At 43.3% G+C, this 21,974-nt stretch overlaps 1 protein-coding gene and 1 non-coding gene across 2 annotated transcripts in view; both read left to right on the top strand.

Annotated features, from left to right (window-relative positions):
* Positions 1–21,974, top strand: part of LOC134657528 (huntingtin-like) — a 60,053-nt gene that overhangs the window by 29,503 nt on the left and 8,576 nt on the right. Inside the window, exons 24-37 of the mRNA XM_063513103.1 lie at positions 225–467; positions 3,565–3,952; positions 4,446–4,632; positions 6,172–6,310; positions 7,777–7,893; positions 8,495–8,560; positions 9,788–9,906; positions 11,625–11,756; positions 12,286–12,438; positions 13,200–14,232; positions 15,265–15,458; positions 17,154–17,300; positions 18,933–19,106; positions 20,451–20,599. Of these exons, the coding sequence (XP_063369173.1) occupies positions 225–467; positions 3,565–3,952; positions 4,446–4,632; positions 6,172–6,310; positions 7,777–7,893; positions 8,495–8,560; positions 9,788–9,906; positions 11,625–11,756; positions 12,286–12,438; positions 13,200–14,232; positions 15,265–15,458; positions 17,154–17,300; positions 18,933–19,106; positions 20,451–20,599 (3,241 nt within the window). The remainder of the gene's footprint in view (positions 1–224; positions 468–3,564; positions 3,953–4,445; positions 4,633–6,171; positions 6,311–7,776; positions 7,894–8,494; positions 8,561–9,787; positions 9,907–11,624; positions 11,757–12,285; positions 12,439–13,199; positions 14,233–15,264; positions 15,459–17,153; positions 17,301–18,932; positions 19,107–20,450; positions 20,600–21,974) is intronic.
* Positions 10,999–11,070, top strand: Trnat-cgu (transfer RNA threonine (anticodon CGU)). Its single transcript has one exon. It is a non-coding gene; the product is annotated as a tRNA-Thr (tRNA).

Genomic DNA, 21,974 nt, shown 5'->3' with positions numbered 1-21,974 from the left:
ATGAATAAGTGCAACTTTTTCATAGACTATTCGTTGGAAAATACACAAATGTCTGTTTTGACATTTTCCTGGGACATCATTTATCCGCGTCCACGATCAATGTAACCTGCGTCGAAACGTCAGAAATAATGGTTACAAAATTAGCGATAGAAACGATAAAATTAACGCGAAAGTTTCAAGATATTAGTAAATTACTTTAAACGACTGATCCTTTTCTTTCCCAGGTCCTAGAACTTGTATCCTGTGTCCTATGTCTCTCGCAAGAGCACCCAGAGAGCTACTACCTCTGGTCGGAGCTGGCCTGCAACACGCTCCTGAACCTGCTGGCGAGCGCGTCCATAGAGCTGGACAGCCGCAATGCCATCGCGTCACTGGAGAGGCTCATAGAGTCCGTGTATAAGGACGTGCTGCTGGAACAGACCAGGGTCGAGATGCTGCTGAAGATACTGTTCAAGGCGCCTGAACAGGTATTTAAAATCAGTGTTTTTAGCCTTAAAATGCTAGAACTAGTATCCTGCGCGCTCTGTCTCTCCCAAGAGCACCCAGAGAGCTACTACCTCTGGTCGGAGCTGGCCTGCAACACGCTCCTGAACCTGCTGGCGAGCGCGTCCATAGAGCTGAACAGCCGGCATGCCATCGCGTCGCTAGAGAGGCTCATAGAGTCCGTGTATAAGGACGTGCTGCTGGAACAGACCAGGGTTGAGATGCTGCTTAAGATACTGTTCAAGGCGCCTGAACAGGTATTTGAAAATCAGTGTTTTTAGCCTTAAAATGCTAGAACTAGTATCCTGCGTCCTTTGTCTCTCCCAAGAGCACCCAGAAAGCTACTACCTCTGGTCGGAGCTGGCCTGCAACACGCTCCTGAACCTGCTGGCGAGCGCGTCCATAGAGCTGGACAGCTGGCATGCCATCGCGTCGCTAGAGAGGCTCATAGAGTCCGTGTATAAAGACGTGCTGCTGGAACAGACCAGGGTTGAGATGCTGCTGAAGATACTGTTCAAGGCGCCTGAACAGGTATTTGAAAATCAGTGTTTTTAGTCTTCAAATGCTAGAACTAGTACCCTGTGTCCTCTGTCTCTCGCAAGAGCACCCAGAAAGCTACTACCTCTGGTCGGAGCTGGCCTGCAACACCCTCCTGAACCTGCTGGCGAGCGCGTCCATAGAGCTGGACAGCTGGCATGCCATCGCGTCGCTGGAGAGGCTCATAGAGTCCGTGTATAAGGACGTGCTGCTGGAACAGACCAGGGTCGAGATGCTGCTGAAGATACTGTTCAAGGCGCCTGAACAGGTATTTAAAATCAGTGTTTTTAGCTTTAAAATGCTAGAACTAGTACCCTGTGTCCTCTGTCTCTCCCAAGAGCACCCAGAAAGCTACTACCTCTGGTCGGAGCTGGCCTGCAACACGCTCCTGAACCTGCTGGCGAGCGCGTCCATAGAGCTGAACAGCCGGCATGCCATCGCGTCGCTAGAGAGGCTCATAGAGTCCGTGTATAAGGACGTGCTGCTGGAACAGACCAGGGTCGAGATGCTGCTGAAGATACTGTTCAAGGCGCCTGAACAGGTATTTAAAATCAGTGTTTTTAGCTTTAAAATGCTAGAACTAGTATCCTGCGTCCTCTGTCTCTCGCAAGAGCACCCAGAAAGCTACTACCTCTGGTCGGAGCTGGCCTGCAACACGCTCCTGAACCTGCTGGCGAGCGCGTCCATGGAGCTAGACAGCCGGCATGCCATCGCGTCGCTAGAGAGGCTCATAGAGTCCGTGTATAAGGACGTGCTGCTGGAACAGACCAGGGTGGAGATGCTGCTTAAGATACTGTTCAAGGCGCCTGAACAGGTATTTGCTAATTAGTCTTTAGCCTTAAAATGCTAGAACTAGTACCCTGTGTCCTCTGTCTCTCCCAAGAGCACCCAGAAAGCTACTACCTCTGGTCGGAGCTGGCCTGCAACACCCTCCTGAACCTGCTGGCGAGCGCGTCCATAGAGCTGGACAGCTGGCATGCCATCGCGTCGCTAGAGAGGCTCATAGAGTCCGTGTATAAGGACGTGCTGCTGGAACAGACCAGGGTGGAGATGCTGCTGAAGATACTGTTCAAGGCGCCTGAACAGGTATTTGCTAATTAGTGTTTAGCCTTAAAATGCTAGAACTAGTACCCTGTGTCCTCTGTCTCTCCCAAGAGCACCCAGAAAGCTACTACCTCTGGTCGGAGCTGGCCTGCAACACGCTCCTGAACCTGCTGGCGAGCGCGTCCATAGAGCTGGACAGCTGGCATGCCATCGCGTCTCTGGAGAGGCTCATAGAGTCCGTGTATAAGGACGTGCTGCTGGAACAGACCAGGGTGGAGATGCTGCTGAAGATACTGTTCAAGGCGCCTGAACAGGTATTTGCTAATTAGTGTTTAGCCTTAAAATGCTAGAACTAGTATCCTGCGTCCTCTGTCTCTCCCAAGAGCACCCAGAAAGCTACTACCTCTGGTCGGAGCTGGCCTGCAACACGCTCCTGAACCTGCTGGCGAGCGCGTCCATAGAGCTGGACAGCTGGCATGCCATCGCGTCTCTGGAGAGGCTCATAGAGTCCGTGTATAAGGACGTGCTGCTGGAACAGACCAGGGTGGAGATGCTGCTGAAGATACTGTTCAAGGCGCCTGAACAGGTATTTGAAAATCAGTGTTTTTAGCCTTAAAATGCTAGAACTAGTACCCTGTGTCCTCTGTCTCTCCCAAGAGCACCCAGAGAGCTACTACCTCTGGTCGGAGCTGGCCTGCAACACGCTCCTGAACCTGCTAGCGAGCGCGTCCATAGAGCTGGACAGCTGGCATGCCATCGCGTCGCTAGAGAGGCTCATAGAGTCCGTGTATAAGGACGTGCTGCTGGAACAGACCAGAGTTGAGATGCTGCTGAAGATACTGTTCAAGGCGCCTGAACAGGTATTTGCTAATTAGTGAGTTTTTAGCCTAAAAATGATATAAAGCAACCCAGAGAGTGACAACAGTAAAATCCGCTTAAGACGATTTAAGAGCGTCTTAGAGCGGTTTCGCACTACGTCCGATCCGAATCCGATCCGAATCTGTGAAAATATGGTCCGAAGAAGCCGTAGAACTATTTCTATGGTAATTTACGCACTAGATCCGTCTGTTTTCTTTCTGAAACCGGATGACGGAGATCGGATCTAGTGCGTAACAATTTATGGTAATCCATAGAAATAGTTCTACGGCTACTTCGGACCATATTTTCACGGATTCGGATCGGACGTAGTGCGAAACCGCTCTTACCTATTAAACATGAGAAATGTATGAAATAAGTGTAAAATGGCATAGGTATTACTCGTTCATAGGTATTATTCGGGAAATCGTATTGAGCTGGTTCTAAAAATGCGTCTTAAGCGAACAAGCGTATTAACCGTGAAGATTTGATGAAATTACTAAATATAATTTTCTGATTACCATTTATATGTATTATAAGAACTATTTTTTATGTTTATCGATAATTTCACAATAGGAATTGAAAGTTGTATACGTATAAAACACTTATAAAACTATAATGAACAAATATTTATTTCCTTTTCAGACAACATCGCCACGCAAACTGAAAATCCGCTACCTCGCCATAACAATGGTCATCCTGCGGAAAATACTCGTCCTCATACCAGAGAGCGAAATACTATTATCAATAAACTACCTCAAATCCTCCCATATTTCCCCTCAATCCATATTTTTCAACGTCAAACCCGACGTAGACCCGCTAAACGTCCAAAATGTCAACGAGAATTGCGCGAATTTGTCGCCAGATGTCATTCTAGTCAGGTTTTTGTTTAAAACTTTAACGTTTGCGATAACTGAGGTGGACAACTGCCATGATGCGATTGAGCTTGGCGATGAAGAGTCTCAGAATGGCTTGCTGTATGCGGTGTGCGTGAATATTATTGTGCAAGTGAAGCATATGCTGCATTTAACAAGTAAGTATTTTATATTATAAGTTGCACCAAACTTTGTCACCGTTAAAGAGTTATATTTGAGATTCTTACAATGAGCTCTTTCATTTGATATGTAACACGATATAGTTTGAAAAACTTTATTTTTTAATTTTCTCATTTACCCCCCAAAAATGGCCTCCATATTTAAAATTCATTTATTTACGTTACAACGTCCATCTTTGAGTCACAAACTTACAAATGTGTGCCAAATTTCAACTTAATTGGTCCAGTCCAGTAGTTTCGGAGAAAATAGGCTGTGACAGACGGACAGACAAACAGACAGAAACACGAGTGATCCTAATAAGGCTTTCGTTTTTTCCTTTTGAGGTACGGAACCCTAAAAACTATACTCATCCTTTTCTTTTGGGTGCTAGTACTAGTGTAAGACAAAGATAGTATGATTCTCTCTGTCTATGTTTGAAATGAGACAGTCCTTTGACAAACTAGGTACCCTATATATTTTGTTTTTCTTCAGGCGGCTGCCTCTTCCCCCTAACAGCCAAAACAGCGCAAAGCATCCTGCACAACGAACAGAGCGGCCTCAACACCGGCCTGTACAGTCCCGACGAGAATATACCGCTCGACCTGCTCAATCTGATATGCCTGCGCGCCGCGCATCGGACGCCGCTGCTGACTGTACATTGGTCGCATTTGTTGATAAGGTCATCATTTTCCTCGCGTTGTCCCGGCATTTTGCCACGGCTCATGGGAGCCTGGGGTCCGCTTGGCAACTAATCCCAGTTATTGGCGTGGGCACTAGTTTTTACGAAAGCGACTGCCATCTGACCTTCCAACCCAGAGGGTAAACTAGGCCCGTATTGGGATTAGTCCGGTTTCCTCACGATGTTTTCCTTCACCGAAAAGCGACTGGTAAATATCAAATGATATTTCGTACATAAGTTCCGAAAAACTCATTGGTACGAGCCGGGGTTCGAACCCGCGACCTCCGGATTGCAAGTCGCATGCTCTTACCGCTAGGCCACCAGCGCTTTTCATTTGTTGATAAGGTAACGTGAATAAATTTGAGCGGCGTCAACACCGGCCTGTACAGTCCAGACGAGAATATACCGCTCGACTTGCTCAATCTGATATGTCTGCGCGCCGCGCATCGGACGCCGCTGCTGACTGTACATTGGTCGCATTTGTTGATAAGGTAACGTGAATAAATTTGAGCGGCGTCAACACCGGCCTGTACAGTCCAGACGAGAATATACCGCTCGACCTGCTCAATCTGATATGTCTGTGCGCCGCGCATCGGACGCCGCTGCTGACTGTACATTGGTCGCATTTGTTGATAAGGTAACGTGAAGAAATTTGAGCGGCCTCAACACCGGCCTGTACAGTCCAGATGAGAATATACCGCTCGACTTGCTCAATCTGATATGCCTGCGCGCCGCGCATCGGACGCCGCTGCTGACTGTACAATGGTCGCATTTGTTGATAAGGTAACGTGAATAAATTTGAGCGGCCTCAACACCGGCTTGTTCAGTCCAGACGAGAATATACCGCTCGACCTGCTCAATCTGATAATCCTGCGCGCCGCGCATCGGACGCCGCTGCTGACTGTACATTGGTCGCATTTGTTGATAAGGTAACGTGAAGAATATTAATCCAAAGTTTACGCTAACCTGGATTATTTTAACTCATCTCAGCGGGGAGACACTCCTGACTTCGGGCAAACTCGGCTCCGCTCGGCTCAGCATTGCTCAGAGCAATTATTAGGGCTGACACAACTTGACCTCCCTTTGCGTGCACGACCACAGATAAAATAATGACTTGAATTTTGACAACCCGCCAATAGCCGAAAGGGATAGTGCCATAAGTTAGAAAGGGATATCATGATTCGACCCTGAATCGCTGTCAAACTTCGGTTTCTGTACTTATTTTGTGCTCATGTGGGCCACAATTATGTTGGGCGATAACATTTATGAGCGCTATGTCCATATGTGCTTAAAAATGTAAGGGTTGCAGTGTTCCCAAGGATGAATCCTTGTAAGCTTGTAGTGTTGGCAACACGCGTGTAACTTTCTATTTAGTTTTATCCTGCTACCAGGTGGTTTCGTCGCGTCGCTACAAGTATAATATAAATGCGGCCCACACCAATTTTGGTCACACTTGCGCCACCTAGCGGTCATATCTGTCGTAATAGACGCGTTTTGTTATACTGTGCTGCTACTATTATGTTCATTTGTTTGTTGCAGGCTAAACTTCCTATCCCACAAGTACTGGCAGAAATTAATCGGTTTCGCCCGCGACCTTCCATTGGGAGGTGGCGATGCTCGGCCGTCGCCAGCGAACGCATTACAAACAGCATGCGTTCTGGCGTACTGCGAATACTTCGTAAGTTACCATACATACATATGTAGAGTCAAATGTAGAGTCATATGTAGAGTCAAATAATCACGCCTATATCCCGGAGGGGTAGGCAGAGACCACGGATTTCCACTTGCTACGATCCTGACATACCTCTTTCGCTTCCGTTACTTTCATAACATTCCTCATACACGCTCGCCGGTTTAGGGTGCTCTTACCCGTAAGTTACCAGTCGCAAACGTAGGGTTTCCCTATAGTATTTTATGCAACAGGTACATAATAAGAGCTCGTAAAATTCAAACGCCGAAGTAACGTAAAGTGTAAATACTGGCCCAAGAATTTTAAGACCTAATTGGGTGCCGTTGCCGTTGCACACAATATTCTTTCTAAGACAGCAGCAAACAGCTAAATGATAATACACGATGATATACGAGAGTAAATCAGTTTGGTTTGTAGGCCTTATTTAGAGAATAACCTTTTCAAGAAAATACAACAGTTGTACTAATTAATTGTATGAAGAGGTATATTAGTGACGTCACGTGCTCTGATTTCATGTGGCTATTCGTTTTGACAGTTCGAAAAATTATTTCGATATTTTTATGGAAACGTAATACGAACGCTATTTCAGGCAGTCTCGGTACAAAAATTACTGAGGTTGATTGAAGTAGCACGACAAATATACGAAAGTTTCCGAGAAAATACGATGGAAAACAATTAAGCACTACATCTGTAGGTACCCTATAGGGTCTTTGACTGTACATATTTAAAATAAATTATTTTACACCATGCATGAAATAAAGCACCAAAAGATTAATAGAGAAACGTAGACAGCAGTTATATATTTTTAGACACAATTTCTATTTTAAAACACGTATAAAACTAGCACTTTAAACTCTCGCGCTTTGTACACATATTTAATTACACAAACGGGTCTAACGCGATATAATTTCATTGTTTTTACCTTTAATTCCGACGTTTCAGCTGAGTTGCACCAGCTGTGGTCACGGAAAGACCACAGCTGTGCAACTCAGCTGAAACGTCGGAATTAAACGTAAAAACAATGAAATTATATCGCGTTAGATCAGTTTGTGTAATTAAATACGTATAAAACTATAAAGAGTAGGTGATTTGATCGTGACGTCACATGCTAGTGTTTCATATAAATTCCATAGCACCTAGCAAAATCGTTTTGACAGTTCGAAAAAAGAAACCGATTTGACTAGTAGTCAACCCCATAGGCTAGGAATCCTCTAGACGGAGTTTAGAGCAATTATTTCATGAAACCGATGCTGCCAAAAATACGGGGGTGCGGGGGACGAGGCGAGCGAGTCCCGTGCCGTGATTGGTCCGTTCAAAGACACGGCACGGGATTCTGATACTTTGACTCGAAGATGGAGTAAAACTACCGTATATAGTGGCAGAGGGGGTAGCGTTACTATGCTCAGTCTAGAGGATGTCTTGTCTGTGAGTCAACCCTATTGTCATATTTTCAGGTAGAGAACGGTCTCTCGGAAGCGGTTCATCTGACATGGCTACTTGTGAACCGCGTGCACATCCTGACTACACAGTACGCGGAACGCGTAGTGCAAAGCTTACTGTTGAAAGTACAGGTGAGAGCGGAGTTGAGTTTAGTTACCTTAAAACCTGCTAAGACTTATCACTACACGTTATAAAACTCTGTCTGTTTGTGTGTATGTATGTTCGCGACAAACTCAAAAACGATTGTACGGATTTTCATGCGGTTTTCACCTATCAATAGAGTGATTCTTGAGGAAGGTTTAGGTGTATAATTTGTTAAGGTTTTTATGTAACCCGTGCGAAGCCGAGGCGGTTCGCTAGTATTATGACGACCGGTCTGGCCTAGTGGGTAGTGACCCTGCCTGTGAAGCCGATGGTCCCGGGTTCGAATCCCGGTAAGGGCATTTATTTGTGTGATGAACACAAGTATTTGTTCCTGAGTCATGGGTGTTTTCTATGTATATAAGTATGTATATCGTCGCTTAGCACCCATAGTACAAGCTTTGCTTAGTTTGAGGCTAGGTTGATCTGTGTAAGATGTCCCCTAATATTTATTTATTTTATTTATTTATTATCTATTATATGTATAAGAAAAATTGGCAGTTGAATTGAGAACAATAGCTTAGGAAATATGGTAAAAGCATTGAATAGTCTAGAAGCGCAACTAGACTCTAATTTTTTTTTATCTGGCAGGAGAACGCGGGAGCCTCTAGCTTGCTCCTGCAATGTGTGGCGGCGCGCTGCCAGGGGTGTCTCAAGGTAACTTAGGAGTTTATTGTTATTAGGGTTCCGTAGCCAAATGGCAAAAAACGGAACCCTTATAGATTCGTCATGTCTGTCTGTCTGTCCGTCTGTCCGTCTGTCTGTCCGTCCGTATGTCACAGCCACTTTTCTCCGAAACTATAAGAACTATAATGTTGAAACTTGGTAAGTAGATGTATTCTGTGAACCGCATTAAGATTTTCACACAAGAATAGAAAAAAAACAATAAATTTTTGGGGTTCCCCATACTTCGAACTGAAACTCAAAAATTTTTTTTTCATCAAACCCATACGTGTGGGGTATATATGGATAGGTCTTCAAAAATGATATTGAGGTTTCTAATATCATTTTTTTCTAAACTGAATGAGACACTTCCAAAGTGGTAAAATGTGTGTCCCCTCCCCCCCCCCCCTGTAACTTCTAAAATAAGAGAATGATAAAACTAAAAAAAATATATGATGTACATTACCATGTAAACTTCCACCGAAAATTGGATTGAACGAGATCTAGTAAGTAGTTTTTTTTTATACGTCATAAATCGCCTAAATACGGAACCCTTCATGGGCGAGTCCGACTCGCACTTGGCCGCTTTTTATATATTTAGTAATTAACATTATAATGCGGTTAAAAGATAGGCATGTACTAGATTATACATGGTTATACAGAACTCAGTTTTCTTTTCTTCAAGTACCCTGACCTAAAATTGACATTATTTAATACATTGAGGCATTACCAAAAAGGAGTTTTGGCCGAAGGGTGTCAAGTTTCGGCGGCCGGCTCCCTGACACTGCGGGGTTGCGTAATGCATCGCAATCATAATGTGATTTTTAGTGTTTAGTTATATTTTTACAATATGTATGCTAGTTTTAAGGTATGTATGTATGGGCCACTAGTTGCCTGAAATAAAGATTTCATTCATTAAATTAAAAGATTCCAAGCGAAACTTATACAGGTATTAGAAAGGTCTCTCGCGTCGAATGACGATTCCTGTGACAGTTCAAGTTTATACGGAGTAGCTGTCACATAAAATATTTGTAGAACTTTTTAGAAAGTTTGGCACATTAATTAATTTAGAAATGTAACTGAGTAACTAACAAAAATACGGTAAAAAAAACTTTCATTATTTTTAAAATTAAGACCACCCAAAGGAGCATAGGACCCTGTCATAAGAACCATCATTCGATGCGAGAGGTATAGATATCTAACCGTGAAATTTGTTTATAGGACGAATTCGCTCTAAACATATACAAAATGCTGTCGTTGTGTCACGAAACCCAGTCCGGGGCCCTAGTGTTCCTCATATGTCGTATTATCGGCAAGCTGGAACCCGCTGTTGCTATTCGGTGAGTATCCTTATCGTATCGTATCGAATATCGTTAGTGTTGTGTGTCGACAGAGTGACATCCCTAGTGCGCAAAACGTTCAAGCGGATAAACAAGACCAAGTGCGGGTAGTTCGAAAAACTCGCGCGGTTAGACGATGCTGATGTCAACTTAAGCCAGTCTTCTCCGAGACCACGGGGACAACGCCGTCCTCGAAACGTCGGAGGTAAATCTTAAAACTTAGATACGCGATTAAGTCCCGTTGTATAATTTAATAATGAGTATCTTTATGTTGTTATCTGTTCAACTGGGGAACAAATCAAATTATTGTTAAGAAATATTTTGATTTTAGTTTTTTAAGTAGTCACACTACTATAATATAAATTATAAACTGATATAGATAACATACACCACCATGACCACCACCAGATGGCAGCACAATTTTGGATACCTCCTAGTTGGATAGATGGCAGCACCATCTCTCTCGCTATACCGTAATCCAGTAATGAGTAAAGGATTCGTATAGAGGTGCAAGCACTTACTGCTTGCCCTGAGAGTTGGTCAAAGGCGCCTAGCCTTTCAAAGATAGTATACACCAGAGAATAGGGATGATGACACATGTAGAATTTTATAACAAAATCTAGTAAAATAGATAGCAAACGAGCAATTTATCACAATAATGTAGATATTAAAATAAAATATTGAAAAATTACAAAAATACAGGACCTGAATGTTTCAAAATTTAAGTTTTTTTTTAACTTCCAAAAACGATAAAAGTAAGGGTACCATTCGATTCCTTACATTTCGTCCAAAAAAATATTGTACAGCAACTATATACATAAACGCAATATTTCACCGACAAAAAGGCAATTTTCTTGTTTTGTCCATACTACAAGATGGGCTCCCAGAGACCTTGATGTCACGTTCCCTTGCCGTTTTGTGTAGGGCGTTTCGCGAGTGAAGTGCGACTGTGGGCCTTTGACTACAATTTCTGACTTTTGTGTTACTTTAATGCAATGGGTCCCATATAGACATTTGATTCTAAAAACAAACCCGATCGATTGATACCATAAATGAAAATTAGTCATGTAGATTTGGGACTTGTACCACCGTGGCCGGGTGGTCTAGTGGTAAGGACGTTAGCTGCGTAAGCTGAAGACGCGGGTTCAATTCCCGCCACGGCCACTGGTGGTCTTGGTCACTTTTTAGGGTTCCGTAACTCAAAAGGAGAAAACGGAACCCTTATAGGATCACTCGTGCGTCTGTCTGTCCGACCATTCCCCCCCTTTATCTCCGAAACTACGGAGTCTAATATTGTGGAAAAAATACACAAAATAGTTCTTTAACTATAGATGACAGGAAAACTTATTAAAAATGTGCAGTCAAGCGTGAGTCGGTCGTGTACGGAACCCTTGGAACGCGAGTCCGACTCGCACTTGGCCGGTTTTTTTTTAGTGTATGTTATCTATTTCAGTTTGTTATCTGTTGTAGGTAGGTACCTAATGGCGAATCTAATTTTGTACGCTCTATTTTTACCGGTACGTCACACAATACGTAGTATTGTAACATGACTTTGCTTTTTCAAATTATATATGCAAGGGTTTACGATTATAATGAGTCAATGTCCTACCATATTTAATATTTATATTTTAAATCTGGTATATGTTAAATACTTTCAAATAGTAAACCTGAGCTGTGTTATGTACAATAAAGTGATTGCTAATACTACTATATTTTAGATTCGCAAACCTGGCCATAGATAGATGCAGACTTCTGAAAGACATGCCCGTGGAAGACATAAACGTGCAGTTGACTAAAGAGGACGTTCAGGTGGCCTTAGAGATGCTACAGAGGGAAAAGGTCCATGTTCGGTAAGTCTACATTTTAGTGGTCTCATAAAATAAATAAATATCAGGGGACATCTTACACAGATCAACCTAGCCCCAAAATAAGCAAAGCTTGTACTATGGGTGCTAGGCGACGATATACATAATTATATAGATAAATACATACTTATATACGTAGAAAACACCCATGACTCAGGAACAAATATTTGTGTTCATCACACAAATAAATGCCCTTACCGGGATTCGAACCCAGGGCCATCGGCTTCACAGGCTGGGTCACTACGCCACTAGGCCAGACCGGTCGTCAACCGGTTGTCATTAAGCAAATTCCGTGGCATTTTTAAGAGGAAACGGGACGACCGGTTCTCTATAGTATAGAGTCTATACAAACGTCGTCCCCGTTTTCCTCTGGATATGCGGCAAAGACGTCAAAGCGACTACCTAATTCAGTGTTTTCTATTCATATCGAGTTCGAGTACTTAACTCTATAAGCAAGTCTATTTGTATTTTTTTATTCGAGAGATCATTTAATATAAGTACTTACCTGTTACAGATACTCTTCCCTAGTAATGGAATTGAACTCCTTAGCGTCATCAGTATTCGATCTGTCTCCATTGGACCTGTCCCAAGACCGAGCCATCAACCCGCAGTACATAGTCACCACCATAGTTGACGACCACTGGCTCGCCAACCAGGTTAAAGCCAGGTCAGTTCCAAGCTTTCCCTGCTTCTAAAGTTATCTGCTGAGAGTTGCAGCTCTGCTGGGACCTGAGAGCATCGCTGGTGATGGAGTTGAACTCCTTAGCGTCATCAGTATTCGATCTGTCTCCATTGGACCTGTCCCAAGACCGAGCCATCAACCCGCAGTACATCGTCACCACCATAGTTGACGACCACTGGCTCGCCAACCAGGTTAAAGCCAGGTCAGTTCCAAGCTTTCCCTGCTTCTAAAGTTATCCAGGGTCCGTGGAGCTGAGAGCACCGCTCTGCCCCCTTAAGCCAATTAGCGGTATCTCAAATCAAAATTTAATGCAAACATATACTTTAAATTCTTTATCTTATAGTTCCATTTTCAACTATTTTTGTTTTTGAGATACCGCTAATTGGCTTAAGGGGGCAGCGCTGGTGATGGAGCTGAACTTCTTAGCTTCAAAGGTGTTTGACCTGTCCCTATTGGATGTCCCAAGACCGAGCCATCAACCCGCATTACATCGTCACCACCATAGTTGACGACCACTGGCTCGCCAACCAGGTTAAAGCCAGGTCAGTTCCAACCAGCGGGCGCAGCATGGTTCCTTTTTTATCGCTTGTCACTTTGCCCGTCACTTCCGCACTTACATACTTGTTAGAACGTGACAGGCATGGTGACAAGCGATAAAAATGCGACCGGCGCAGATCTTTTTAGGATATTAGTAGTCAACAAAGAAAATTATAAACCTATCACATTATATTTATTTTGTATTACAGATGCTGTCAAACCAACTGCGTTTTACCGAAGATATCCAAGCAAAAGGAGCTCGCTTCGCTATTACTAAATCTCTCAAAAGACGAGCTGTCAACCGTCATCGCTTGCCCAGAGTTTGACAGGAAACTACTTAGCACCTTCTTCAAACTTATCTGTGATAATTATCTCAAAGAGTTTTTGGACGTGGCGTCCGCTTGCGAACGCAAAGAGTTAGAGCGAGACAATATCAGAGAACAGAGAGAGATGATTAAAATACATGAAGAAATGATATCATCCATGGATAGTAACAAATTGAATGTAGTCAACAGCCTACAAGTTTTCAAAAAGAGTGACAAAGAATCAAAATCACAGTTCTTTATACCGGTCAATGAAAAAGAGAAATTCGGAAATTTAGAATTGACCGATGAAGACACAGAATTGATTCCTCCACAGATGTCAGAATTATACGAAGTCGCTATAACCTCCTTTGACAAAAGTCTATCTGAAATAATAAGGCTATTCCCTAAGCAAAATAGGCCTTTAAGCCAATCTGAAAACTTTAACCTAACCGTAGAACAAACTATAGATAAATATACAAGAAGATGCCATCAAGTGTTTCAAGACAAATTATTCTATCAAGAATTCATTACCGTCCAAACAATTTTAAAAGGATTCCTAGAATCTATGCAAAGGACTTTGACCCTTATCGACGATACCGACTGCGACTTATTAGAGAAATCTATAGAGAGCATACTACCAGGATCTTTAGCGAAGAACATAGCCATATTTTCCGTCATATCTTTACAGTATTTGACGTTTTTGATAAAGAATAAAAAACTTGTGGAGAGTCCGGTGCATACTGATGTGTCATTCCGAGCTAATGTCACCGTGACAGATGACGTGGTAGTTGACAGTGTCATAGTGCTGACAGTTGACAATGTGGCGGAGGCATTGGGCTGTAAAGATATATGGAGTGGGTTGAATTTTGACAGCAATGTTAATCGGACGCAGTCTGCGATCAGCTGTTTGTATGCGATTGTGAAGTATCTAGTCAAGGTATGTTTTCATGCATTTATTCGTAAACCATTGTATAGCGCGCTTTTCTACAACCGTTACGCTCTTATCCTATTTTTTAGGGTTCCGTACCCAAAGGGTAAAAACGGGACCCTATTACTAAGACTTCGCTGTCCGTCCGTCCGACCGTCCGTCTGTCACCAGGCTGTATCTCATGAACCGCGATAGCTAGACAGTTGAAATTTTCACAAATGATGTATCTCTGTTGTCGCTATAACAACAAATACTAAAAATAAAATAAAATAAATATTTAAGGGGGGCTCCCATACAACAAACACGATTTTTTTTGCTCTATTTTTTGTTGATGGTGCGGAACCCTCCTTGCGCGAATCCGACTCGCACTTAGCCGGTCTTTTATTAATGTATAAAGTCTTAAGTCAAATTCATGCCTTAAATTTTAGATGATATAGATGGCGGTGTACGGCTGAACATTATACGATAACTCTGGTTGTCTAAAGATGATGTTTAACACTTCGGTAAATACAAACAGCGCCATCTATTTTAGCTGTCAGCTTGTGGGTGACATGAGTTTTTCGACTTTGCATCTCTACAAAAATCATTTTCGTTGCTAGGCATTGTAATTAGGGTTGCCAGATCGGAACGCGCTATTATCGGGAAAAAATATAAATTTTTCGGGATTTTGGGACTTAAGTCGGGAAAAAAACATTCAAATTAAAGTAATTGTATAAAAAACAACGATATTTTACATTATTGGTATTACATCAGCTGCTCTTCCGATTACGTCTCGACGCGGGTCACTCGCTCGCTCGACGACAGTTCGGAACTTGAAATTATTGTTTTATAACGTGAAGCTGTTATTCGGGACAATTTTCACTTGGTCGGGAATCGGGAACGAATGCTAAAAATCGGGGAAATCTCGCCAAATCCCCTATTTGTAATAGGGCATCTGGCAACCCTAATTGTAATACAAAAAGATAGATTGAGTAAAACGCTTTACATGCAAAATTTATTTTTTGGTTCAAAGAACTTTGTACAACAACACATTTTTTACAGGACACCAAACCAATAACACTAAATAAATACATAGCGACCGACGAAGACCCCAAACCGGACATAATCATCATAGGAGACAAACTAGTCACCCTCATCGAGTATTGGGAATCGAACTTGTGTACCGACGGAGCGAGTGACGTACTCGGCAAGTGCTATAGGAAACCTATTCAGAAGTTACTTGTCAGCCTGGCGAGGTAAGTTTATTCATCACTATATAGTATAAAACAAAGTCGCTTCTCGCTGTCTGTATCAGTGTTGGCATAACGTTAATTGCAATTGACGATTAACCAGTACAAATTAAACCGTAAACCGTAACGGACGATTACAGTTCACGGTTCAATTTATAATGGTTAATGGTCAAAAATAGTCAATTGCATTAACGTTTCGGCCAACACTGGTCTGTATGTATGCTTAGATCTTTAAAACTACGCAACGGATTTTGATGCGATCTTTTTTAATAGACAGAGTGATTCAAGAGGAAGGTTTATGTATAATTTGTTAACCCGTGCGAAGCCGGGGCGGTTCCCTAGTTAGATAATATAAATATCATAAATGTATTGCAAATGAAGCGCTGGTGGCCTAGCGGTAAGAGAGTGCGACTTGCAGTCTGGAGGTTGCGGGTTCAAACCCCGGCTTGTACCTATGAGTTTTTCGGAACTTATGTACGAAATATCATTTGATATTTACCAGTCGCTTTTCAGTGAAGGAAAACGTGAGGAAACCGGACTAAACCCAATAAGGGTTCACCCTCTGAGTTAGAAGGTCAGATGGCAGTCGCTTTCGTAAAAACTAGTGCCCACGCCAATTCCTGTGATTAGTTGCCAAGCGGACCCCATGCTCCCATGAGCCGTGGTAAAATCCCGGGACAAAGCGATGATGATGATCATAATTATAATTACTTAAATGTCTTAAATTATCAAAAGGAATTTGAATTTTTCAGCTTATAGATTTTGATATAGTTCAAATGTAATATTTTGCCATAGAGAAAGAAATACATAGAGTGCTCACTCCATACATCAGTTTTAGTACCAAAAAGACTATTAGCATCTAGCATCGAGTAGCGGAACTATCAGTACTGCTACTTGACAATAGATGTCGCCACCGACCGGAAAGTCTTATGCTGTTGAGATAAGACTTTCCGGTCGGTGCTACATCTATTGTCAAGTAGCAGTACTGATAGTTCCGCTACTCGATGCTAGATGTAGACACTGAAATTAATAGTCTGAACTGATGTATGGAGTGAGCACTCTATGTATTTTTAGGGTTCCGTACCCAAAGGGTAAAAAACGGAACCCTTATAGATTCGTCATGTCTGTCTGTCTGTCTGTCCGTCTGTCCGTCTGTCCGTCTGTCTGTCCGTCCGTATGTCACAGCCACTTTTCTCCGAAACTATAAGAACTATACTGTTGAAACTTGGTAAGTAGATGTATTCTGTGAACCGCATTAAGATTTTCACACAAAAATAGAAAAAAAACAATAAATTTTTGGGGTTCCCCATACTTCGAACTGAAACTCAAAATTTTTTTTTTCATCAAACCCATACGTGTGGGGTATCTATGGATAGGTCTTCAAAAATGATATTGAGGTTTCTAATATCATTTTTTTCTAAACTGAATAGTTTGCGCGAGAGACACTTCCAAAGTGGTAAAATGTGTGTCCCCCCCCCCTGTAACTTCTAAAATAAGAGAATGATAAAACTAAAAAAAATATATGATGTACATTACCATGTAAACTTCCACCGAAAATTGGTTTGAACGAGATCTAGTAAGTAGTTTTTTTTTTATCGTCATAAATCGCCTAAATACGGAACCCTTCATGGGCGAGTCCGACTCGCACTTGGCCGCTTTTTTTCTCTATGATTTTGCCAATCCTTAAGTTTTCTGTTTCAGACTGGACATAGTAAGCAACGTGGCGCTCATACCGCCCATAGCTTGGTGTTCCGTGGAAGTGGTCTCCAAGAAGGACCAGCTCCAGAAGATCGACCTGCCGCTCCAGGCCTTCCAGGATATGGACGTTTTGGAAGCCTTCTTATTCAGGTCAGTATTTAGACTTATGGCACAAAACAGATACAGTACAGAAGTCAATCACATGTATGTACTTCACTTTTCATGCCTACGCTCGGCGGTCGCTCTAGGGTTGTCAACTATGACTTATGCACAAAAAACTATCGTGGTAGTGGCACTCGTATCTAGTAGTGGCCGGGGCGGGGTGCTTACCTACCTACCTAACTGTTCTGTTTAACGTTAAAACGAACCATCGAAATACAAGCAGATACCTACTTACTCTCTGAAACCACTGGTAGCTTAAAAAACGACAATTCACCGTTTAATGTTGAATTTAAACAACCGTCCACTGAACAGTTATAATAACTTTGTTTTCTCAAAAATGGACGGCAAAGTCGACGTTGCCGGTTAAAAAATAGGTCGCGAAGTGCGTAGTTTATGGTCATTCAAAAAATTAAAAAGTTAAAAACATTGCAGTCTCGATTTCGGGACTGCAATGTCGCATACAAATTCCATTATTTAACGAGTTCCAAACTTTTTAAAACTTCAAATGGCCATATCAAATGAAGGCATAGGTCCCTTAAACAGCCAAACAGATGATCAGCACTTATTATTATAAAGCCTATAACAGACTATCGCACCGCACCGCGACCTTGGAGCGTCGCACCCATAAATGAGAGCGAGAAACAGATATCTCTTTCTCGCTCTCACTTATGGGTGCGACGCTCCAAGGTCGCGGTGCGGTGCGATAGTCTGTTACAGGCTTAATGTTGGTACCGCGACTATTTAGGTGTCTCAAATAGGTTGGCGTATTTTCAGCAGAACAATACACTTCTTTTTTTTTTTTAAAGGCGGCAAGCTAATTTTTTTAATGGTTGTATTTTTTTCTGTGAAAATTAATGGAAAATTAGAACGTTGCTTTTGTAAGTTCTGTAAAATATTTCTATTTCTTGCACCATTTTTGAGAAAAGCACTATATATGACTCGGCTGGAAGGCTACTTGCTGGCTTCGGATTCAATTAAACGGACTCCCAAGGTCGTCCGTTTAAAACGAATCCTCAGCCTGCAAGTAGCTACTTCCGAACCTCGACAATAATGTACTATTTTGTTTCTCCATTATTGCACAAAAAAGTTCACAGACGCGTGTCTCAAGCGGATGGCACTCGCGCTCGCACTGGTCCCAACCGGTCCGAGATATCGTGTCCGTGAGCAGTGTCTATGTGTGCGTTGCTCGAGCGCACTTTGTATGTAGATTGATTTCTGTACTGTATCTGTTTTGTGCTTATGGCCAGGCGTGGCTCACTCCGCGATTTCTACAAGTACCTACAAGTACCCGGCCCACACCAATTTTGGTGTCTAGCCATAGTAGTTGCCGCGCACCGCTATGGGACGGACGCCTGTTCGCGGTGGCGCCACCTAGCGGTCAAATTTGTCGTAATAGACGCGTTTTGTTAGAGAGTGAATCTTTTGTACCTAGTACTATGTATTATTTATTCTGTGCTATGGTGGTTAGCACGTATATCGCCGTAGGTTATTGCTATATCACATCATTCACAACTGTATGTATATAAGTGCTAATTGCTGCTCCATTTACTCTCTCTCGCACTCTCTCTCTCCAATACGTAAGTCACTATATCTATATGAATATACTCGACTGTATTTCAGAGTGAACCTAATCGGTTGGTCGTCAAAGAAGCAGTTCGAAGAAATTTGGGTGGTTCTCCTCGGCGCGCTGCAGGGCAACGGCGGGCATTGGGCCGTGCGGGGAATAACACAGTTGCTGACGGGCGCTAGGTGCGCTAGACACGTGCCTAGAGACCTGGGCAGGACGAGCCGAGGGTGAGTGGAACTCCACTGTTAAACTTAACAAAAGGTTTGAAATTTGGGTGGTTCTCCTTGGCGGGAATTGGGCCGTGCGGGGAATAACGCAGTTGCTGACGGGCGCTAGGTGCGCTAGACACGTGCCTAGAGACCTGGGCAGGACGAGCCGAGGGTGAGTGGAACTCCACTGTTAAACTTAACAAAACGTTTGAAATTTGGGTGGTTCTCCTTGGCGGGCATTGGGCCGTGCGGGGAATAACACAGTTGCTGACGGGCGCTAGGTGCGCTAGACACGTGCCTAGAGACCTGGGCAGGACGAGCCGAGGGTGAGTGGAACTCCACTGTTAAACTTAACAAAAGGTTTGAAATTTGGGTGGTTCTCCTTGGCGGGCATTGGGCCGTGCGGGGAATAACACAGTTGCTGACGGGCGCTAGGCGCGCTAGACACGTGCCTAGAGACCTGGGCAGGACTAGCCGAGGGTGAGTGCAGTTTGACAAAAGGTTTGAAACTTGGGTGATTCTCCTTGGCGGGCATTGGGCCGTGCGGGGCATAACACAGTTGCTGACGGGCGCTAGGTGCGCTAGACACGTGCCTAGAGACCTGGGCAGGACTAGCCGAGGGTGAGTGCAGTTCGACAAAAGGTTTGAAACTTGGGTGGTTCTCCTTGGCGGGCATTGGGCCGTGCGGGGAATAACACAGTTGCTGACGGGCGCTAGGTGCGCTAGACACGTGCCTAGAGACCTGGGCAGGACTAGCCGAGGGTGAGTGCAGTTTGACAAAAGGTTTGAAACTTGGGTGGTTCTCCTTGTCGGGCATTGGGCCGTGCGGGGAATAACACAGTTGCTGACGGGCGCTAGGTGCGCTAGACACGTGCCTAGAGACCTGGGCAGGACGAGCCGAGGGTGAGTGGAACTCCACTGTTAAACTTAACAAAAGGTTTGAAATTTGGGTGGTTCTCCTTGGCGGGAATTGGGCCGTGCGGGGAATAACGCAGTTGCTGACGGGCGCTAGGTGCGCTAGACACGTGCCTAGAGACCTGGGCAGAACGAGCCGGGGGTGAGTGCAGTTTGACAAAAGGTTTGAAATTTGGGTGGTTCTCCATGTCGGGGATTGGGCCGTGCGGGGAATAACACAGTTGCTGACGGGCGCTAGGTGCGCTAGACACGTGCCTAGAGACCTGGGCAGGACCAGCCGGGGGTGAGTGTAGTTTGACAAAAGGTTTGAAATTTGGGTGGTTCTCCTTGGCGGGCATTGGGCCGAGCGGGGAATAACACAGTTGCTGACGGGCGCTAGGTGCGCTAGACAAAGTGGGTTTGCCACAGTATAAATAATATGTAAACATTTTCTGTTTTTATGTACAGAATACAGCGACTGCGCAACATTCTAGTCGGCACTCCCTTCTTCTCACAACTGGACAACATCAACTTGGAGCGGATCCCACTCCTGAACGATGACGCCCCGAGCTACCACTGTGCCGAATACAATGCCGATTACCTCAAACTGGCTGCAGGTAAAATAAACTTTATGTTGTAATGTTTAAGGTGCTAAATAGCTTGTCAACTTATTTTGAAAGTGATCCCACTTCTGAACGATGACGCCCCGAGCTATCACTGTGCAGAATACAATGAACATTACCTCAAACTGGCTGCAGGTAAAATAAACTTTATGTTGTAATGTTTAAGGTGCTAAATAGCTTGTCAACTTATTTTGAAAGTGATCCCACTTCTGAACGATGACGCCCCGAGCTACCACTGTGCCGAATACAATGCCGATTACCTCAAACTGGCTGCAGATAAAATAAACTTTATGTTGGAATTTTTAAGGCACTAAATAGCTTGTCAACTGATTTTAAAAGTGATCTCGCTTCTGAAGTCTGAACGATGACGCGCCGAGCTACCATTGTGCAGAATACAATGCCGATTACCTCAAACTGTCTGCAGGTAAAATAAACTTTATGTCGTAATATTTAAGGCACTAAATAGCTTGACACCTTATTTTGAAAGTGATCTCGCTTCCGAAGTGTGGACGATGACGCCCGAGCTACCACTGTGCAGAATACAATGCCGATTACCTCAAACTGTCTGCAGGTAAAATAAACTTTATGATGTAATGTTTAAGGCACTAAATAGCTTGTCAACTTATATTGAATGTGATCCCACTTCTGAACGATGATGCTCCGAGCTACCACTGTGCAGAATACAATGCCGATTACCTCAAACTGGCTGCAGGTAAAATAAACTTTATGTCGTAATATTTAAGGCACAAAATAGCTTGTCACCTTATTTTGAAAGTGATCTCGCTTCTGAAGTCTGGACGATGACGCCCGAGCTACCACTGTGCAGAATACAATGCCGATTACCTCAAACTGGCTGCAGGTAGAGTAGATTTTATTTAAAGCATGGAGAATTTAATTAAAATGCCGAAATACACAAAAAAAAACTATAATAAAAAAGTTACAAACAACAGACAAATACTAAAAAATATTTGGAGATGTAAATGTCTTTAAGTGTCAAAGCTAAAACGATTATCATATTATCTGCCTTATTGGGTCTGCAAGACTTAAATTCCTATAAATTCCTAAGACAAGAAACAAAAGCAAACTAAAAAAACAGAAAAGGACTGAATGAAGCGTCTCACGTTAATGCCACTCAAAAATAATTTTACATGTACTATAACATGTAGCCCGTGTAATCTTAACTAATTAATTAATAAATAGACCGGTCTCCATAAACAGCACCCATTCACGAGTATAACGCGTATTACACCTATCGCCTCCCTCGACCTTCATTCGGGAAAGCTATAAACTACCCTCCTTGCGTCGTATTCCTCAATATTGAGGATCGTGACCTCCCTGTTGCATCGCTTTCTCTCTTACTACCTTTCTT

This window comes from Cydia amplana, chromosome 20 (assembly GCF_948474715.1).
Source record: "Cydia amplana chromosome 20, ilCydAmpl1.1, whole genome shotgun sequence".
Taxonomy (NCBI): domain Eukaryota; kingdom Metazoa; phylum Arthropoda; class Insecta; order Lepidoptera; family Tortricidae; genus Cydia; species Cydia amplana.
This window is presented reverse-complemented; position numbering and strand designations above follow the sequence as displayed.